This window comes from Nothobranchius furzeri, chromosome 2 (genome assembly GCF_043380555.1).
Source record: "Nothobranchius furzeri strain GRZ-AD chromosome 2, NfurGRZ-RIMD1, whole genome shotgun sequence".
Taxonomy (NCBI): domain Eukaryota; kingdom Metazoa; phylum Chordata; class Actinopteri; order Cyprinodontiformes; family Nothobranchiidae; genus Nothobranchius; species Nothobranchius furzeri.
The window spans coordinates 16,704,201-16,721,872 of record NC_091742.1 but is presented as its reverse complement, the minus strand read 5'-3'; the positions used below and the strand labels follow the sequence as shown (position 1 = coordinate 16,721,872).

The 17,672-nt window shown below is 42.0% G+C and overlaps 1 protein-coding gene, 1 long non-coding RNA gene and 1 pseudogene across 2 annotated transcripts in view; 1 reads left to right on the top strand and 2 right to left on the bottom strand.

The window, feature by feature from the left end:
* Positions 1-276: 276 nt before the first annotated feature.
* On the bottom strand, positions 277-3,411 carry LOC139063274 (probable rRNA-processing protein EBP2; annotated as a pseudogene).
* An 11,263-nt stretch (positions 3,412-14,674) lies between these two features.
* LOC139063246 (filamin-A-interacting protein 1-like) overlaps positions 14,675-17,672 on the top strand; it is a 15,252-nt gene continuing 12,254 nt past the window's right edge. The window contains exons 1-2 of the mRNA XM_070544551.1: positions 14,675-14,847; positions 17,329-17,578. Of these exons, the coding sequence (XP_070400652.1) occupies positions 17,336-17,578 (243 nt within the window). The 5' untranslated portion in view covers positions 14,675-14,847; positions 17,329-17,335. The remainder of the gene's footprint in view (positions 14,848-17,328; positions 17,579-17,672) is intronic.
* The window catches only part of LOC139063282 (uncharacterized), a 15,135-nt gene continuing 12,664 nt past the window's right edge, over positions 15,202-17,672 (bottom strand). The window contains exon 4 of the long non-coding RNA XR_011516635.1: positions 15,202-15,326. This is a non-coding gene — a long non-coding RNA (uncharacterized lncRNA). The remainder of the gene's footprint in view (positions 15,327-17,672) is intronic.

Here is a 17,672-nt window from a genome sequence, read left to right as displayed (position 1 = left end):
GAGACGTTGCCTCCGCTGCCTGATTACAAACGCAACACTCCTCTCTCGCTCGCCTTTTTCCTCCTCCTCATTCCCTCTCGTCTCCCTCCACCCGCATGTGCTGTGTGTGTGGACAGTGGACACGCAGTTACACATGTTGACCAATCGCCTGTAGCTTTCACCAAAGCAAGAGGGAAGGGGACGGCGCCCGTCTTTCACTTCAAAGTTCGCGACCGACACATCACTAAGTGGGAGTGGAGTAATACTATGGTAGGGGGTGACTTGCTCTTTAAATGTTTTATGTGCTAAAAATACGATGTCATTGGTTTTCTTTTAGTTCATGTCCTCGCTGATACCACCACATGCAGGAAACCCCCGGAGAAAATGGCTGTCGACCGTGAGTTTCCATCATAACAAAATGATGTAGGGCCTCACTGGCTGCAGCTAATAGTGCATTTATCTTTTTCAGGTCTCTGGGGGCATCACAGGGGTTATGATCCAGGTTCAGTCCACCTTCATGAGCGTCCCTTCATCTTCCCGCGAACAGAACCTGTTCAGACGAGTAAGTAAAATCTAGCATTAAATCACCGAACACATGATGTAATCATGCAGCACTCACTCACCTTTTGCATGTGCTGATCTGATTTGGCCATCTCTGCAAAGTAGTCATCGGGCCTCTTGGTGGCTATGTCATGTTCGTTTAGGAGAGGCAGCGCGTTCAGGACTGTAGCTTGAGCCTGACGATAGCTGTGTGTGAACAGAATCACAGACATCATATAAACTTTTAGTTGAATCACCATTTAGCTGTGCAGCGTTTTTGAACCGGACAAAAAAATTATGTTTACATTTTGTACAACTCGGCCTTTCTGTGGAGCCGGATCATCCGTCGTAAATCTCGACACTGAATCGTTTTTGGTCATTTAGGGACAATGAAGGAGTTTTGTGTACTCAGTCATGAACTCACATCCCAAAACCAACTTACACTGTTTACACGGTTAGCATCGTTTGGTAGCCTCAACAGTTTCATACCACATTTTCTTTAATCTGTATCCAATTATGAGCAAAGTGGAAATGAAGTTCAGCCCATGAAGAAGGTGACGCAGAGCTGTTGGCAGGTGAAGAGATTTTTACGTCATTTTTTTTACCAATACTTCCTGGTCAGACATGAACTGGCAACGGAGTCACCCTGCCTGAGGGAGCCCCACTCACGAGACTCGGAACTGCAGACGAAAAAGGAGAGATGACGCAAACCACTTCTCTACTGTTCACGGTAATGTAGACAAACTAAATGTAGAGAATAAAGTATGGCTGGAGCAAACTGGTACTTAGTACTTTATTGGGTGCAAAACAAACAGAACTGGCGTTTCGACAGATTGTCTTCATCAGAGTTCTGTTACTGTAGATAAACTAAATATTTGATTCAGACCTGAGCTTCACTGGTCACATTAAGGCTAACTAGATCAGTGTTTTATCATCTTCACCAAGTAGCACAACTCAGGGGTTTCATGTCCAGACAAGACCTAGAGAAACTCATTCATACGTTCATCTCCAGTAGGCTGGACTATTGCAATGGTCTTCTGACTGGTCTTGACAAAAAAAAAGCTGGGAAGCAACTGCAGCTTATTCAGAATGCTGCTGCTAGAGTCTTAACAAGAACCAAGAGACCTGAGCACATCACTCCGGATCTTAAATCTCTATACTGGTTACTCGTAAACTACAGAATCAATATCGGAGTACTTCTAAATACTTCTAAATATGAAGCTTTAGACCAGGGGTCCTCAACTAAGGCCCTGTCCACACGTAGCCGGACATCTCCCAAAGCGAAGATATTTTCCTACGATTTGGCCCGTCATCCACACGAAAACACAGATTTACACAATAAAAACTAATCGTTTTAAAAGCTCCAGCTGAAATGAAGATTTGCATTTTCCATGTTTCCCCCGTTTCTGTGTGGACAGAAATCCGGAGTTTTAGGTTTCACATCACTGTGACAAAAATGCTGACTGCCCATGTGCGACCTGTGTTTACATTACAACATGGATGCCCTCAGAGCTGAGCTCGCATTATCAAACTACATTTAACTAGTAGTTAAACTAGTTATAAAACTACATTTAAGAGCCATTCTGCCTCCTAATCGGTCCGCACAAACGAGATAGGCGCCATGTTTCATGTTATGTTGAAGTTGAGCAGGAAGACTGCCGCCTACAAGTCTGGCACGCCTATCAATGTGCCTAACAATGCACTTATGCGGTCACGTGTAGTGGTGGGTCCAGCATCACTACCTAGCTCATAAAACGAGACCCCGCGTTGGTGCACGAATCATTTAGGAAGTAGACACATGACTGATTATACAAACGAGGCGGTGTGGACGTTATTTTTTCAGAGGGCGGATATTCGTCTTTAATGGCTACGTATGGACAAGGTCAGCAGACACCATGAGGGCCAGACGCTCTTCTAAAATAAAGTTTAAGTATTATTGTATCTTAAATTATTAACATTTGAAATGGTTTTATTTTCCATCAACACTGTTTTACTGTGGTTTTAGTCGTGTTTGAAGAACATAAACAATTATTGATATTTGGGAATGAAACTTGTTGCTAAACTTTAAAGTCGCCCACTTGTAGGAAGTTAGGGGCCAAAGAGCCGGGGGGCAAGTGGAAAAGTCTGGTGGGCTGGATGTGGCCTGTAGGCCACCAGCTGACATTCACTGCACCTCAACTGTAACTTACAAGAACATTTCTCTTTGGAAATCATCATCGGCGTTGAGTTCTCCGTTGGACACAGCAGAAACTTTCCCTTCAGCGTTGGTGAGAACTTCATCAGCAGGTGGGTTGGTCATGTCTAACCTTTCCACCCAGGCCAGACCTTTATGCAGCTCCGCAAGACAAGAGTTTCAATCCCTCCTGAAGGAAAACAAATGTGTTATGCAAACTGCCACGGAGAGGAAAGAAAACAAAGAAATATTTAGATTGTTTAGAACACATCATCTTTGGATTCCTACGTATTTTTAATGTTTTAAGCAATACCGTTGTATGTTTTCTTATTGTTTACGCTTTAATCTTACTGTTTTACAATCCTGTCTGCTCCAGTTGTGACATTTTCCCACTGAGACAATAAAGGGAGCGAGTTTCTATTCTGTTCTTTGTCAAAACGCAGGATTTAACTATTAGATACAAAAAAAAGTACAAGTATATATATTTTTTCATTATAAAACAGCATAATGACTACTCTGACCTTAATTACTCACCACATTATTGACGAACGTCTTGCTTTTATCCACCAGGACGTTCATCCCGGGTTTGAGCAACCCTTTAGAGATGCTAAACACAAAGTTCATAGAAATATTTTTAAATAACTCTTGACTTAATTACGTCATTCCCATCATCGTTGTTTCTTGTTCCCGTTTCAACCGTATATATGTCGATGGTTTCAACACAAAGCCTGACCAGTTAGCAAACAATTCATGATCCGATGGATTACTAGTATGGAACACATAAAACGGGTGCTTTGGTGCAGCTAGCTTAAGTCAAAGTTAGCATAAAACTTTAAGTTGATTGGTTGTGCTCTTACAGCTGTGATTAATGTGCATGTGTTAATAAAAGGGCGTGGTGCTGCTACGGTTAAGCCCGGTCCCCAATGAATGGTGCCTGCATGGTGTGTGTTCATTCCTCCGTCAAGGGTAGCTGTCCGTCGGTTCTCCTGTCTTCAAATGGCTTCGTCAACAGGTTATGGGCCCAGAAAGGAAAGTGGAAACCTATGGCAACGATTGTGTTTCGACGGAGATGAGAAAAATTATGAGTTGTGGGAGACAAAGTTTTTGGGTCACCTGCGGCTGCTGGGACTTAAGGAAACAATCCTACGCTCAGATGAGCCAGGCGAGGGCGGAGCAGATGATGATGACGACGACGCCTCAAAGAATGAGGAAGCATACGCGGAATTAATCCAGTTTTTGGACGATAAGAGTCTTTCCCTCATAATGAGAGACGCCCCAGATGATGGAAGAAAAGCCCTGCAGATACTGCGTGATTATTATGCGAACAAAGGAAACCCCCGAGTGATCAGTTTGTATACTGAGCTGACGTCACTGAGGAAAGCAAATAATGAGACTGTCCCTGATTATATCATCCGCGCAGAGACTGCAATAACAGCACTGAGAAATGCAGGAGAGACGTTAAGCGACGGACTGCTGATTGCAATGGTTCTGAAGGGGTTACCAGAAGCATTTAAGCCATTTGCCATTCATATAACACAAAGTAATGACAAGAAAACATTTAGTGCATTTAAAACAAAGTTAAGAAGTTATGAGAGCACTGAAAATTTGAATTCCTCCTGCAACGGTGATGCTGTTATGAAAGCTGGAGGTTCGAGTGTGAGGATGAGGGGGAAAAGAGATTTTACTCAGTTCAGATGCTACACCTGCGGCCAGACGGGGCATAAAGCACGAGAATGCGGCCAGCAGAAACAGCGGTGTACATTTTGCCGGAGCCCCACTCACAGAGACTCGAACTGCAGACGGAAAAGGAGAGATGACGCAAAACACGCAGCTGATGAAGAATGTCACACATTTGCCTTCAAGATCAGCGACAGCGTCACGAACGGAGTGAAAGAAAGAGGTCTGATGGTCGACACAGGAGCAACTTCCCACATCATCACCGACATCGAGAAGTTTAGAAGCTTTGATGACACCTTCCTCCCGGAGAAGCATTTCATGGAGCTGGCTGATGGGAAGCGAACGAGTGGCGTCGCACACAAACGAGGCGAGGCCGTGGTCTGCCTGAGGGACAGCAAGGGACGTCCTGTGTCGGCGACACTGCAGTGGGCGCTCTACATCCCCACGTTCCCGCAGGACATCTTTTCGGTCAAAGCTGCGACCACCAATGGAGCTGAGATCCACTTCAAGGAGGGAAGCAACCAGCTGATCCACAAAGACGGCACCAGGTTTGACATTAAAGATTACGGGCGACTGTACTATCTGAACACTATAAATAGCAAGAATGACTATAATGAAGAATGTTATGGATGTTTTGATATTCAAACATGGCATGAGATACTTGGTCATTGCAATTATGATGACGTGTCAAAGTTAGAGAATGTAACCAAAGGAATGAAAATCAGAGGTAAAACTGATCTATCTCATCTAAACCGTGAAACCTGTATACAAGGAAAGTTTGTTCAGACTAGAAGCAGAGAGCCTGATGCGAGAGCTAAAGAAGCACTGGAGTTGGTGCACACAGACCTAGCTGGCCCTATAAGCCCAGAGGCTAAAGATGGTTTCAGATATGCGTTAGCGTTCACAGATGATTATTCAGGCGCAATGTTTGTTTATTTTCTCAAAGCAAAAAGTGGTACTGTTAAAGCAACAGAAAAGTTTATTGCTGGCACTGTCCCTTATGGGAAAATAAAACGGTTGAGGTCAGACAATGGAACAGAATTCACTTCCAATGAGTTTCAGTCATTGCTTGGTAAACCTGCAATAAAACATGAAACCTCAGCACCACATTCACCCCATCAAAATGGGACGGTTGAGAGGAGTTGGAGAACTTTATTTGATATGGGGAGATGCATGCTGCTACAGAGTAACCTGCCAAAACAGCTGTGGACATATGCTGTGATGACAGCTGCAGTTATCCGGAACAGATGCTTTAACATGCGTCTAGGCCAAACCCCATACTACATGCTAACAGGAAGACAACCTGACCTGTCAAAAATGAGAACCTTTGGATCAGTTTGCCATGCATACAAGCATGATAAGAAAAAGTTGGACTCCAGAAGTGAAACTGGAATCTTTGTTGGCTATGATAGAAACAGCCCAGCATATTTGGTTTACCACCCAGAAACAGGAAAGGTACTGAAGCACAGGTTAGTGAAGTTTGTAACCAAGACTGTGGTTGAATATTCAACGCAGACTGATGAGATTTTAACCGATGATGGTGTATTTGGGGAGAGGCTTATCCCTTCCGTATCTAAAGAGTCAATGACTAAACAAGATCCTGAAGTGAAACCTGAGACAGAGATTGAGGCCTCGGAACCAGAAAACAACATTCAAATCGAAGAAAGTCACGGTAGACGTTATCCTAAGAGGGAGAGGAAACGTCCAGAGTACCTGAATGATTATAGTATATAGAGTGGAGGTAGACGAGGAATCAATTGATGATTATTGTTACAAGATGCTAAGCAATATCACACACACATACAAGGAGACTATAACCTCATCAAAGTCTGAAATGTGGGTACGTGCAATGCAAGAAGAAGTGAAGTCCTTAGAAGAAAACAACACGTTCACTTTAACTACACTACCAGAAGGTAAATCCATAGTGGGGGGCAGATGGATTTATGCTATTAAAGAAAATGCTGATTCAACAGAGACATATGAGGCCAGATATGCAGCGAAAGGATATAGTCAAAAAGCAGGAATAGATTACAAAGAAACATTTTCTCCAACAGCTGATATGACTTCTGTACGCACATTAATGCAGCTTGCTGCACACAATGACTTGCAGTTACATCAGATGGATGTAAAAACAGCATATCTGAATGCTCCCATTGACTGTGAAATGTACATTGAGCAACCTGAAGGCTTTGAAATCAAGTCTGACATGGGTAAAAAGCTTGTGTGACGGTTGAAAAAGTCCTTATATGGTCTAAAGCAGTTTGGGCGGAACTGGAACAAAATGCTGCATGATTGTCTTTGTAAAAACGGTTTTATACAGAATGAAGCAGATCATTGTGTCTACAGTAAACAAACAAAATATGGACAAATTCATCTGTTAATCTGGGTTGATGATCTCCTTATTGCATCAAAGGATACAAAGTCACTTGAAGAAGTGAAAGACATGTTAACAAAAATGTTTAAGATGAAAGATCTTGGTAATTTAAAAACGTTCTTGGGTGTTGATTTTACACAGAAAGGAGAGATAAAGATGAACCAAACGAGTTTCATAACAAAAATATTGGAAAGATTTGGTATGTCTGACTGTAAAGCAAGATCTACTCCGTGTGAACAAAAGATGCATTTTGATGATGAAGGTGACTCCGTTGATGCAAGAAGGTATCGGGAAATGGTCGGCAGTTTGATCTACGTAATGACCTGTACAAGGCCTGACATATGTTGGATTGTTAGGAAACTTTCCCAGTATCTGTCTAAACCCAAAGAGCAACACTTAACAGCTGCAAAACATGTGTTAAGATACCTAAAAGGGACAATAAATCAAGAGCTGTGCTATACAAAAAGTGAAGGAAAGCTTGAACTTGAAGCTTATAGTGATGCAGATTGGGCTTCAGATCGCACCGACAGATGCAGCACTACAGGTTATTGTTTTAGCTTAAACAAAAGTGGTTCTATCTCATGGAGGACCAAGAAACAGCAACATGTTGCGTTATCAACATGTGAAGCAGAATATATAGCTCTAGCTGCCACAGTACAGGAGAGTTTATATCTTTACAACTGCTAAACTTGTTGACTGATGAGTGTTATGTGCCTGTAAAAATCTTTGGAGATAATCAAGGTGCTATTGCTTTGTCTAAGAATCCAGTCTGTCGACAGAGAAGTAAACACATAGACATAAAGTACCACTTTATTAGATCTATGCTGAATGATGGAAAGATAACTATTGAGTATTGTCCAACAACAGAAATGGTTGCAGATATTTTAACAAAGCCTGTAACAAAGGCCAAGATGGATAGGTTCGGGAAATATTTGTTTGGAATGTGAATGCCAATTGTCATAGTGGAGAAGGAGTTCACTGTATAAGAGCAAGTGGGGGTGTTAAATTCTGTTGATTGGTTGTGCTCTTACAGCTGTGATTAATGTGCATGTGTTAATAATAGGGCGTGGTGCTGCTACGGTTAAGCCCGGTCCCCACTGAATGGTGCCTGCATGGTGTGTGTTCATTCCTCCGTCAAGGGTAGCTGTCCATCGGTTCTCCTGTCTTCAAATGGCTGCGTCAACAAACGTATTTCTCCATCCGATAATTCGATGTGTTCCTCCTCTGACTCCTCATCCAGCTGCGAGTCTTCCTCTGCCGAATCCATACTCCTGCCAGGGATGATCATAAAATGAGAATTAGTCTTCTAAGCTGCAGAAAACAGCAACAACGACACGAGTTAACGATCAGTTTCACATGTGGAGCGATTCACGGGAGGAGAAAGTGACGTATGTGTTTGCTCTTCCGCGAAACTTGTCCGACAGAAGACCAAGAATGACGATAAATTAAGTTCCGACATGACAAAATTAATTGAAAATAATTTTAAAAGCAGGCGAGACACATCAACATTTTTCACGTAAATGTTTTACGTAAAATGTTATTCTTACTTTACTAATATTTTAATACTAATATTTTATAACTGCAACTAATAATACACATTATTTTAATGATGATAAATATTATGTAATTATTTATTAGTTTGTTTGTTTTTTGACCAGCAGGTAAACTCCAACTGACGTTGGAATTCTATATTTGTTAATTTTGCTAAACTAGAACAAACTTTTCTGGCTGGAGATTGGATCTCATTGCTATCACTGGCGTGCCTGGCACAGTGATAGCAAGGCTGTATGTTTTGTATGAATGACTAACAGGGCAAAAACGTTATGATCCTGAGCTTCGACTTTGAATTTATTTATTCGAACTGAATAAATACTAAGTGTGGCTTGTATAATAATCGCCAGAAGAGCTACTTCTGCTTTATCTGAGTCCACATATTATGTCCTGACCGAGTGCTTTATACTTGGCCATGAAGAATCTCAGGGGGCAGGGTGGCAGACACAGGTGGGAGCTACAGCTACGTCCAGGGGTGGACTGGCCTATCTGGCACTCTGGCACCGTCCCGGTGGGCCGCTTAGCCAAGTGGGCCACTTGCCCAGCTTGGGCCGTCCCACACCAAGCCCCCGTCTCACATGCGGTTATAGAGACAAGTCCGCGAAGCAGCACATACAACACCCCGTCCCTCCCCCCACATTTGGTGGGATAGACGAGTCGTGAGCAGCAACCTCCCCTGCCGAGGGCAGACGATTCATAAAAATGCCAGGGCCAAATTTTGGTCCCAGTCCACCCCTGGCTACGTCCCAGTCGGACATTGTGTTTCACTTTTCTCAGGCCAGACAGAAAACACTGAGTTGTATTCCATTTAACTGAACTAAAACACATTGTTATAAAATCTATTATTACTCGTGTAACAAAGAAAAATTGTCACAAGTGAATGGGTTTATGAGCAGTTATCACTTTTTGTTCCTTTGTTCAGCTCCCAGCAAAGCTTGTGACTTTTTATAGAAAATCATTTCTACTGAATTCACAAACAGCCCCACAGAGCTGTAAACAGGATGCTTTTATTTATTTCACTCCCTTTCTTTTCACCGGTTTTCCAGTTTCCTCTCTTCTGGAGGAATTGACTGTCCTCTCATGTGAAAACATCTCAAAGATAAAACGTCTGAGGGATGCTGCGATGGAGGTTAGCTCAAGCAGCACTCTTTTTCTAAGGAGCTTTTATTTCTCACCAAAAATGTATTTTTCTGCTGTGTTGTTGGGCCTCTCTGTCAGGCTGAAAATATTATATATATGAGTGAATTTGGTAAATTTAGACAAAAATAATTGATGTTTGTGACTTTTTTGGTACATTTGGTTTAGCTTGAGCTGTGTGGATTAGCTTTACGTGTGAGGTTCTCTGTGTTTTTTCATTGTGTGTACAAAGTCATCCAAAGTTGTGTGTAAAGAGAAATCTTCAAGTCAAATAAGAAAAGTGACCTTCGACAAAAAACAGCTTTTATTTGATCATTGAACACATCGTCATTGTTTTTTTTAGTTGTATTTGTTTATTTAATATTTTTAAAATCAACCTGACTCTGATCTTTTATTTTAAACACTTCTTGCGTAACCAACCAATTCTGTTGACCCATATTAGATGTTATTTGTCTAAAATGGGGTGAGAAAGTTGACTGGACTGCTTGGTTTGCTATAAATTTAGGTAAGAAAAATAGCAATTTAGTTTTATTACAACACACGATAAAACAAAAAAATGCCTGCCATTAAAAAAATCTGTTATGTCAAGTATTTATGCCAAGGTTCCAGTGCGTAAGAAATCAATCACAGGAAATTAAATGTTTGGCTTGGTTTATTATTTTGTTTTAAACCAATGGTCTCATTTCAGAAATGTTGGAGCATGGACCAAAAAATACTAAAACATTTTAAAAAATCCTAAACTTACAATATCTATCTAAAGACGCATGTCTCAAATGTCTCACATGCACTTTTATTTATAATGAATCTAAAATAATTAAATATATCCTATCAGCCACAATATTACCAGTAATTAATTCCTGTTCACAGAAATAATCAATCATGTTAATCAAAATTCATGATGCATTTAAATCCACTACCAGATGATTACGCTCATAGATATGTATATAAGCATATGTTTACATACATACATAATACATTTGTTTATATACGTATCTATGATTACCCTCATGGTAGGGCTGGGTGATATGGACCAAAACTTATATCTCAATATCTTTTTGCTGAATTCCAGTGTACGATATATATAACTCGATATTTTTCCTCCTGTAAAATATTTACACGTTTACTCACTTCAAGCGGTTTTAAGAAATTATATACATAAATCAGTAGATTAAATGTGTAAAATGTAATGATTCTAGTCAAACTTTAACCTTAGTGCCTATTCTCTCCCAGTTAAGAACAATGTGATTTTACCACTGACTCAGTTTGTTCTGCAACTTAGATGTTTCATATTCACAAATAACACAAGCCTGAAGGAGTTCTGTTCTGTGATGTTGTTGCTAATGCTAACACTTAGCTTCTACTAGCCTGGACACTAAAAAACAACAGCCTTCCTCATGAGTCAAGGTGGGTGGGTCCATTAATGTTAAGTGACAGTGCGACGTAGATCTGTCAGGCTTTTCTAATCCTAGAGATCCACCGTCTATTTTCTATCAGAAACTAATGCAGGAGGTACGTGTAGGAGACTATTTTCATGTCCAGCCTGCATGAAAAACTCAGAGTAATCCATTAGAATCAGAAATAACTATTCAGATTTTTTTTCTGTGTTCCACACATTTAAGTGCAGCCCAGATTAGAGTGTGTGTGTGTGTGTGTGTGTGCAGTGGCGGTTCTACATCGAATTACTCCCCGGGCGAGGCCCCCTTTGAGCGCCCCCCCCCCCCCCCCCACCAGCACCACCACCCCACCTGCATGAACACACGCATGTTTTCTACAAACAGGCATGTTTTATTAGAACGACTATTGAACATTCATTTTTCTAAGTAGCACATATTTACATTAATTACTATGAAGTTGTCAGAATGTACAGCAATATACATTATATACTGTATCAAAATATATAGAATCAAATATACAAAAACAAACAATAACTAAATATTAAGAATATATGAACATAATAGATAATAAATATTCTACATAGCAAAAATATTTCACACATAACAAACTAAAGATAATCACTACAGCATTGCACTTAGAATAGAAAACACAAACTAAAATTAAAACCTAACCTTGATGCAACGTCATCAATAATGTCATCACATGAAATCTGCTCCCCTACTGAGTGATTGATACTAATCAGAGCCAGGTTAGTGAGCCGCCCCTGAAACATAGGTGACCTCAGGCATGACTTGATCAAGTTTTGAAAAGCTCCTCTCAGCTTGAGCCACAGTGACTGGCAGAGCAGTCCAAAAGTTGGGGTAGATCTCCAATAGATCTCGTGATCCATAATATTTCAGAATTGCCTCTGAAATTTTAATTTAAACTGACATAAAAAAACTGTAGACTACCAAAAATACCAACTTTTACAGAACAAATCATGTAAAAAATAATCAGCGCAGCCATCTGCAATAAATAAACAGGATAGTTAGTGGTGACTGTGGTGTTTTCTTCTGCTTGTAGAGTTGTTTTATTTATTATGTGAACATGATCAACATGTGTTTGTTGTTGTTCAGGCAGGCCACAGGCTGCAGTGAGCATTTAACAAATCCTAGTTTGAATCAGTAAAAAACGATTCAAGGACTTTTTTCGAACCATTTGAATATTCGTTTCAATATTTCATCCCTATTAGCTCTGTTAGCAGTTAGTTGACCACATTTAACCATTAAAATCCCAGTTAACTGGTTCAAAAAATTGAAAACATGCATCATGAGAGCTACATACCTTTATCTTTCTCCTCTTTTTTCTTTTTTTTCCTTTTCCCCCTGAATGGGGCACCTGGTGGTTTTAGCCTTTTTATGTTCATCTCTTCTGTTTGGCTCTTGACTCCGTAAGTTTCCTTTAGTCAGGACTAAACAATTTGACCTTGATGGGGGGGTGACCACAAAATCGTTTTGTTTTTCCTTTTTTTATTCGGCCATTTCACACAATTCAGAGAAAACAGAAAGAATGATAGGCCTGTGTTTATGATATTATGAATGAAATATGGAAGAACATCTAGATGTGATTGACTTTAGCCATGTTAATACAGTTGATTCAGCCCCTGCACGCTCATTTCATTTGGGAAAGACGCAGAGGTGAATTCCCCCGCCGCACCCCTCCCCTTCCTGTTCTTCATAGACACACGGTGCACGTGAACGTTCTCAGTCAGCAGGAGCGCCTGCAGCTGCAGGGGGCGCCAACTTGCTGTTTCCAATCCAGACACTGTCATATGACAGATAATAGAAAACCTCGGTGTGGCGCAGATTTCCTTTTTTTTTTATACTCAGCGCTTGTGCGCCCCTTTTGTGTCATGAAAAAATGCCGCCCCGGGCAACTGCCCTGTCTGCCCGTGCCTAAAACCGCTACTGTGTGTGTGTGTGTGTGTGTGTGTGTGTGTGTGTGTGTGTGTGTGTGTGTGTGTGTGTGTGTGTGTGTGTGGCGTGCGTGCGTGCGTGCGTGCTCTGTCTTCTCTGTCCCCAGTGAGTCGTGGAGGATGGCTGCTTATACTGAGCCAGGATCCTCTGGAGGTTTCTTCTTGTTAAAAGGGAGTTTTCCTCTCCACTGTCGCTTTATGCTTGCTTTGTATGAGGATTGCTGTAAAGTCACTGACACTAGTCAGTGACTCGATGCAATTTGCTGGGTTCCTTATATAGGAAACATTTTTTATGATTGGCTTAATGAACTGACTGGGCCACTTTGAGAATGGACCTTCCAGCGCACGGTCCATTCTCAGAGTGGCGCAACAAAAATCTATAATTAACACACGATCGTTCATGTCCGCACATGTTCTCTACTTTCTGTCTTATTTGTGCCTGAAGCGCTCTGCTGCTGCAGAGCTCATCACCTGTGCTGCGGTGATTTCACCTCACTGACGCAGCATCGAAACGCGCTCTCCGCTTTGCGGTCAGGAGATCCCTTTGATCTGCTCAAAAGTAACTGATGAGGTGAAGAAGTAAGAATCCAGGCAGCAGTTTTTCTGGAGAGTTTAGAGGAGATGCAGGAAGATGAGAGACAGACAGGACAGGAAAATAGTTAAATAAATAAAAGAAAACAAAACTAAGTGTTGAAAAGTAAAATGTAGGTAGATTTATCTCCACTACAAGTTTTTACCTGTATAAAACAATAAGTTATACACATGTCATATTCATACATCTGATACAGTTCAGATCACCTTCAAAACTCAGTCACACACCCAGGGCCGTTTCAAGACATTTTGGGGGCCAAGGCAAAATGACACCCCCCCCCCCCCCACCCCTACAACTGGGCTCCCCAGAAGCCTCTGTGTAATCCATACCCTCTCCAGGAGTGTTAGTTATACAGTGTTTATAAAAGCCCCTCAGACATTACTGACATGTTCTAATATTATCAGATGAAAAACTAAATTATCAGACATGCTGTCTCGTCTGCTGCTTTTCTAAACTTGCAAAAAGTAACAAAACTATTTGAAAGCCACTATTTGTGGATTCTCTGAAAGTTTCCATGGAGTGTGGGACAATTTATTTTTTCATTGATCCTATCGTCTAATCTCACAGCTGAAACAAGCATCCTTAATAATCTGTGCACAGGAAGCTTACCAATGCTGTAGTAAAACAAAAGGTATAATAATTTATTATTAATAAAACCTTGTTGCAGCACTAAAGCAGAAAAATTAGATTTTGCAATAAATATGCAAAATATTTACATATGAATTGTTTTAGAGCCCTTTTATTGGCAGAATCTGATATTAATTTAGTTCTTACAAAAAATGGGTCCCAATGTGGTTTGTGTGGCGTTGCCATAGTGTGACATCATAGGCACAAATCCCCTGTCCTCTTTTTTGGAAATGGAAATATGATCACCCTACATTAAACAAACTGTCCACCCGGGCTTTTGCGCTGCAGAGACGCTTCGCTGCCTATGACTGAACGTCAGTTGAGAGTCATTCTCATGCAGACTGACCAATGAAGAGAAGGCCTCAAGTTAAGACCCTCTCCTCATTGGTCAGTCCACACGAGGTGGGTCAAAGGTTACCCTGAGCGGGTTACGTGATGTCAGGCATTCAAGTATTGAGTATATTTACTGCATATTACAGTAAAATATTCTGTATGCGACCACATTATGGTGATCCTTGGGTCGTGATGATGGGGCCCTTGAATATTGTTGCCCAGGGTACAACAAAGTGTTAATCTGGCCCTGGCTGAGAGGAACAGCAGAGCTGGGGGGGCACCAGCAGGCAGCGTGGTTGGAGCTACCCTCAGAATGACAACACCAGTTAAATTTAGCGCAGAGTCACGGCTGAAGACCGCTGACAGGCTGAGGAGAAACCCAGTCTACTCCCCAACAGAACGGGGTCTGGAGCCTTCAGACGCTCTGCTGGGTCTCCTCAGTGTTGGACAAAGAGAAGAAGAAGAAGAAGGTTTGTGATGCTGTGGGAGGAGCCCTGAGATCTGGACTGGACCAGGTGAGTCGCTCTGGGCCCAGAACCAGGAGCTTCCAGCTTTAACCCTGATCCAGCCCAGGGCAGCTGTGGCTCATCGGCATGTAACTCTTGTGTTATAAAGCGCCTTGGGGGGTTAGGCTGGATAAAAACTGCTTATTTGACATTTAATGACATTCATTTTTAACTGAAGCTTTTAAAACAGAAACTTTTTCCCAAACGAGTTTTTTTAAACAAACAGATTGAAAAGAATTTAAAAACAATAAAATATTTACATTTACTGACATCCTCCGGTTACCTGGGTCATCACCTTCACCTGGTCTCCTGGTTTCCTTTACCAACATGGTCTCCTGGACCTGGCCTCCTTCTCTTCCTGGTGTTCTGAGGTCTTCTGCTCCACCAGGAAGAAAGTTTAGTCTCCATCCAGCTGGAACCTCTCACATGCCGGATGAAGGAGCTATGGTGACCTGCAGCTCCTGAACAGGTCACCTCCACCATTTTTGCTGTGAATAGAGAGTGAGGAAGACCAACGAGTTAAAGCTGCAGTCGTGAACCATGAGGTCATCTCCAACACCATGTCACAGATCTGGTTCCCCAGCAGCCTGCTGATCCCCTAACATCATTTGTTTATCTGCTCAAACAGCTGATCACACAGTCACACTGCAGTCACGTGAAGTTTAAACATCCCACGTTGTTTTGTTGCTCGCGAAAGTTCTGGAATCACCCACAGAAACTGCTGGTCTGATGGGTCTGCTGCACTTCTGGACTTCAACCAGGCTGCAAAAGTAAATAACAATATTTTCAACAATCTCAGCGGTCAGATGGGACTCGAACGTCATCATCGTCTTCTTTTCTGGCTGACTTCTGTGGAGGAACACGGAGATGTTTGAGTTTATGACCTTGAGCAGGATAAACAAACCAGGTTTTACAGCTGAAATTGAATGAAACCTTTGAGTCCATCACAACCGGGTTTTATCTGCTGCTCTTGGTTCGGGGATATTTTCCTAGCAGAGCCAGAATATCAGGTTCTGGTCAAACTGGATCTTCTAGTGAACAGAGGAGGTCCTAGACCTGCTCCTCAGGCTTCATTAGGTAATACATCAAAGCTGATGGAGTGGTCTGAAGCAGCAAACATCTACAGCCCGCATGATATGGAGCTCCAGGACCAGGCCTGGTCCGCTGGTCTAACATGAAGAGGAGTCTGCTGATCTTCATGGACCTCTGAAACCTGCCAAAGTCCAGCAGCTGCTCGTATTTTTGGATCTTCCTTCTCGTGGGAAACCCACCAGCTGTCCCTCGTGTTTATTCTTCAGCTGCACCTTCTACACCAGACCTGAAGGTTCTGATGATCTTCTAGATCAGGTGTCACCAACTCCAGTCCTCGAGGACTACCATCCTGCTAGTTTTCTGTGTTTCCTGCTCTGCCACACCTGAATGGAGTTATTCAGCTCTGCACAGGCCCAGTAACGACCTTCGTATAGGGTAGCCCTCGAGTTGGTGACCCGTTCTAGATCATGTGATCCCTAGAGGCTTACGTAGAGGTGAAGAAGTTGACGCTTGTCCTACAACAGCTTCTAAATGTTTTTTCTTCAAGAATATAAGAAATAAATGATGCTTTAATATCAGAGGAATGTTCCAGATTTAGACGCATCCCGGTTCTCCGGGTCACCAGAATCTCCTGTTATTATTGTCCTGATATTTACAGACGGTATAAATAGGTCATCAGCTCAGAGCAGCTGCTCCGAGGGAGGAGTCCAGGCTTCAGCTGCAGGAGGAGAACCAGAGGCGCTCCTCAGGAGTCACCAAGAAAATAAAGTTCTTTATGCTGCAAACTGGGAGGAGCCAAGATCAGCGCCCTGGTTCTGGTCTGGTGTGTCAGAAGCAGCAGAACCAGATGAGATGTTTAGTTTGGGTTCTCGGGTAATGCTGAGATGTTTTCCTGGGGCTTTGTCTGCCTTACTGTTTAAAATGTGTTTTACTGATGTTCTGTCATAAAAAATCACCTCTGAATCAAAACCTCATCCACACTATGTGTTAAGGAGGGTTTGGTTCTTTCCAGGTGAGGTGGCTATCAATATGGTGCATCGGTTAGAATACAGGAAGAGGCTAAGATGCGTCCTTTGATGTAGGTCCAAATCTTTAATCTTGGTTGTTGATCATCGTTAACAGCACTGACAACAGTCTGAAACAGTAAACATAAATAATCATGATAAGAAACAATTACGGTGACAGCAAATTATCTTACAGAATATAAAATTATCCAATATGTCAGCATTCTATGCACTGAACTAACCATCTGTCACATATGTCTTAAAATAAACTACTAATGAACATTCTCATTCAATACAGAAAGGGGGCTTGCAGGAGAACGAAGGAACACTAGTCTCACACCCACCAAAAAGGAAACACGTGTCCAGAAACACGAGTCCAGTCGTGGTTCAGAGACCTTCCAGAGTCCTCAAACATGTTTCTGTTTAATTTATTGTGACTTTTATCTGTTCTCAGGTATAAAATGCGATCCAGGAGCTGCACTGCAGAAGGTCCAGAGGACGGGATCTTTCAGCAGCATAAAGGCATCACCAAGCAGAACGAGAAGAGGATACCATTCACCATGAAGGCCATGAAGAGGATCAAGGTCCCAAAGGAGGAAAAGGACAGGTCTGAAATGATGCAAAAACCTCCGAAAGCAGAAACTCCTGAACTGTCAAAGGAGGATCTGATTCACCTGCTGGGAATCATGGAAGGAGAAGTTCAGGTTTGTTAGCATCAGGAGTGGCTGGATAGCTTTAGAGGTCATTATGAACTTTAGATGTCATTAAAGCTGACTGAAGATCTGGAGTGACCGAGTT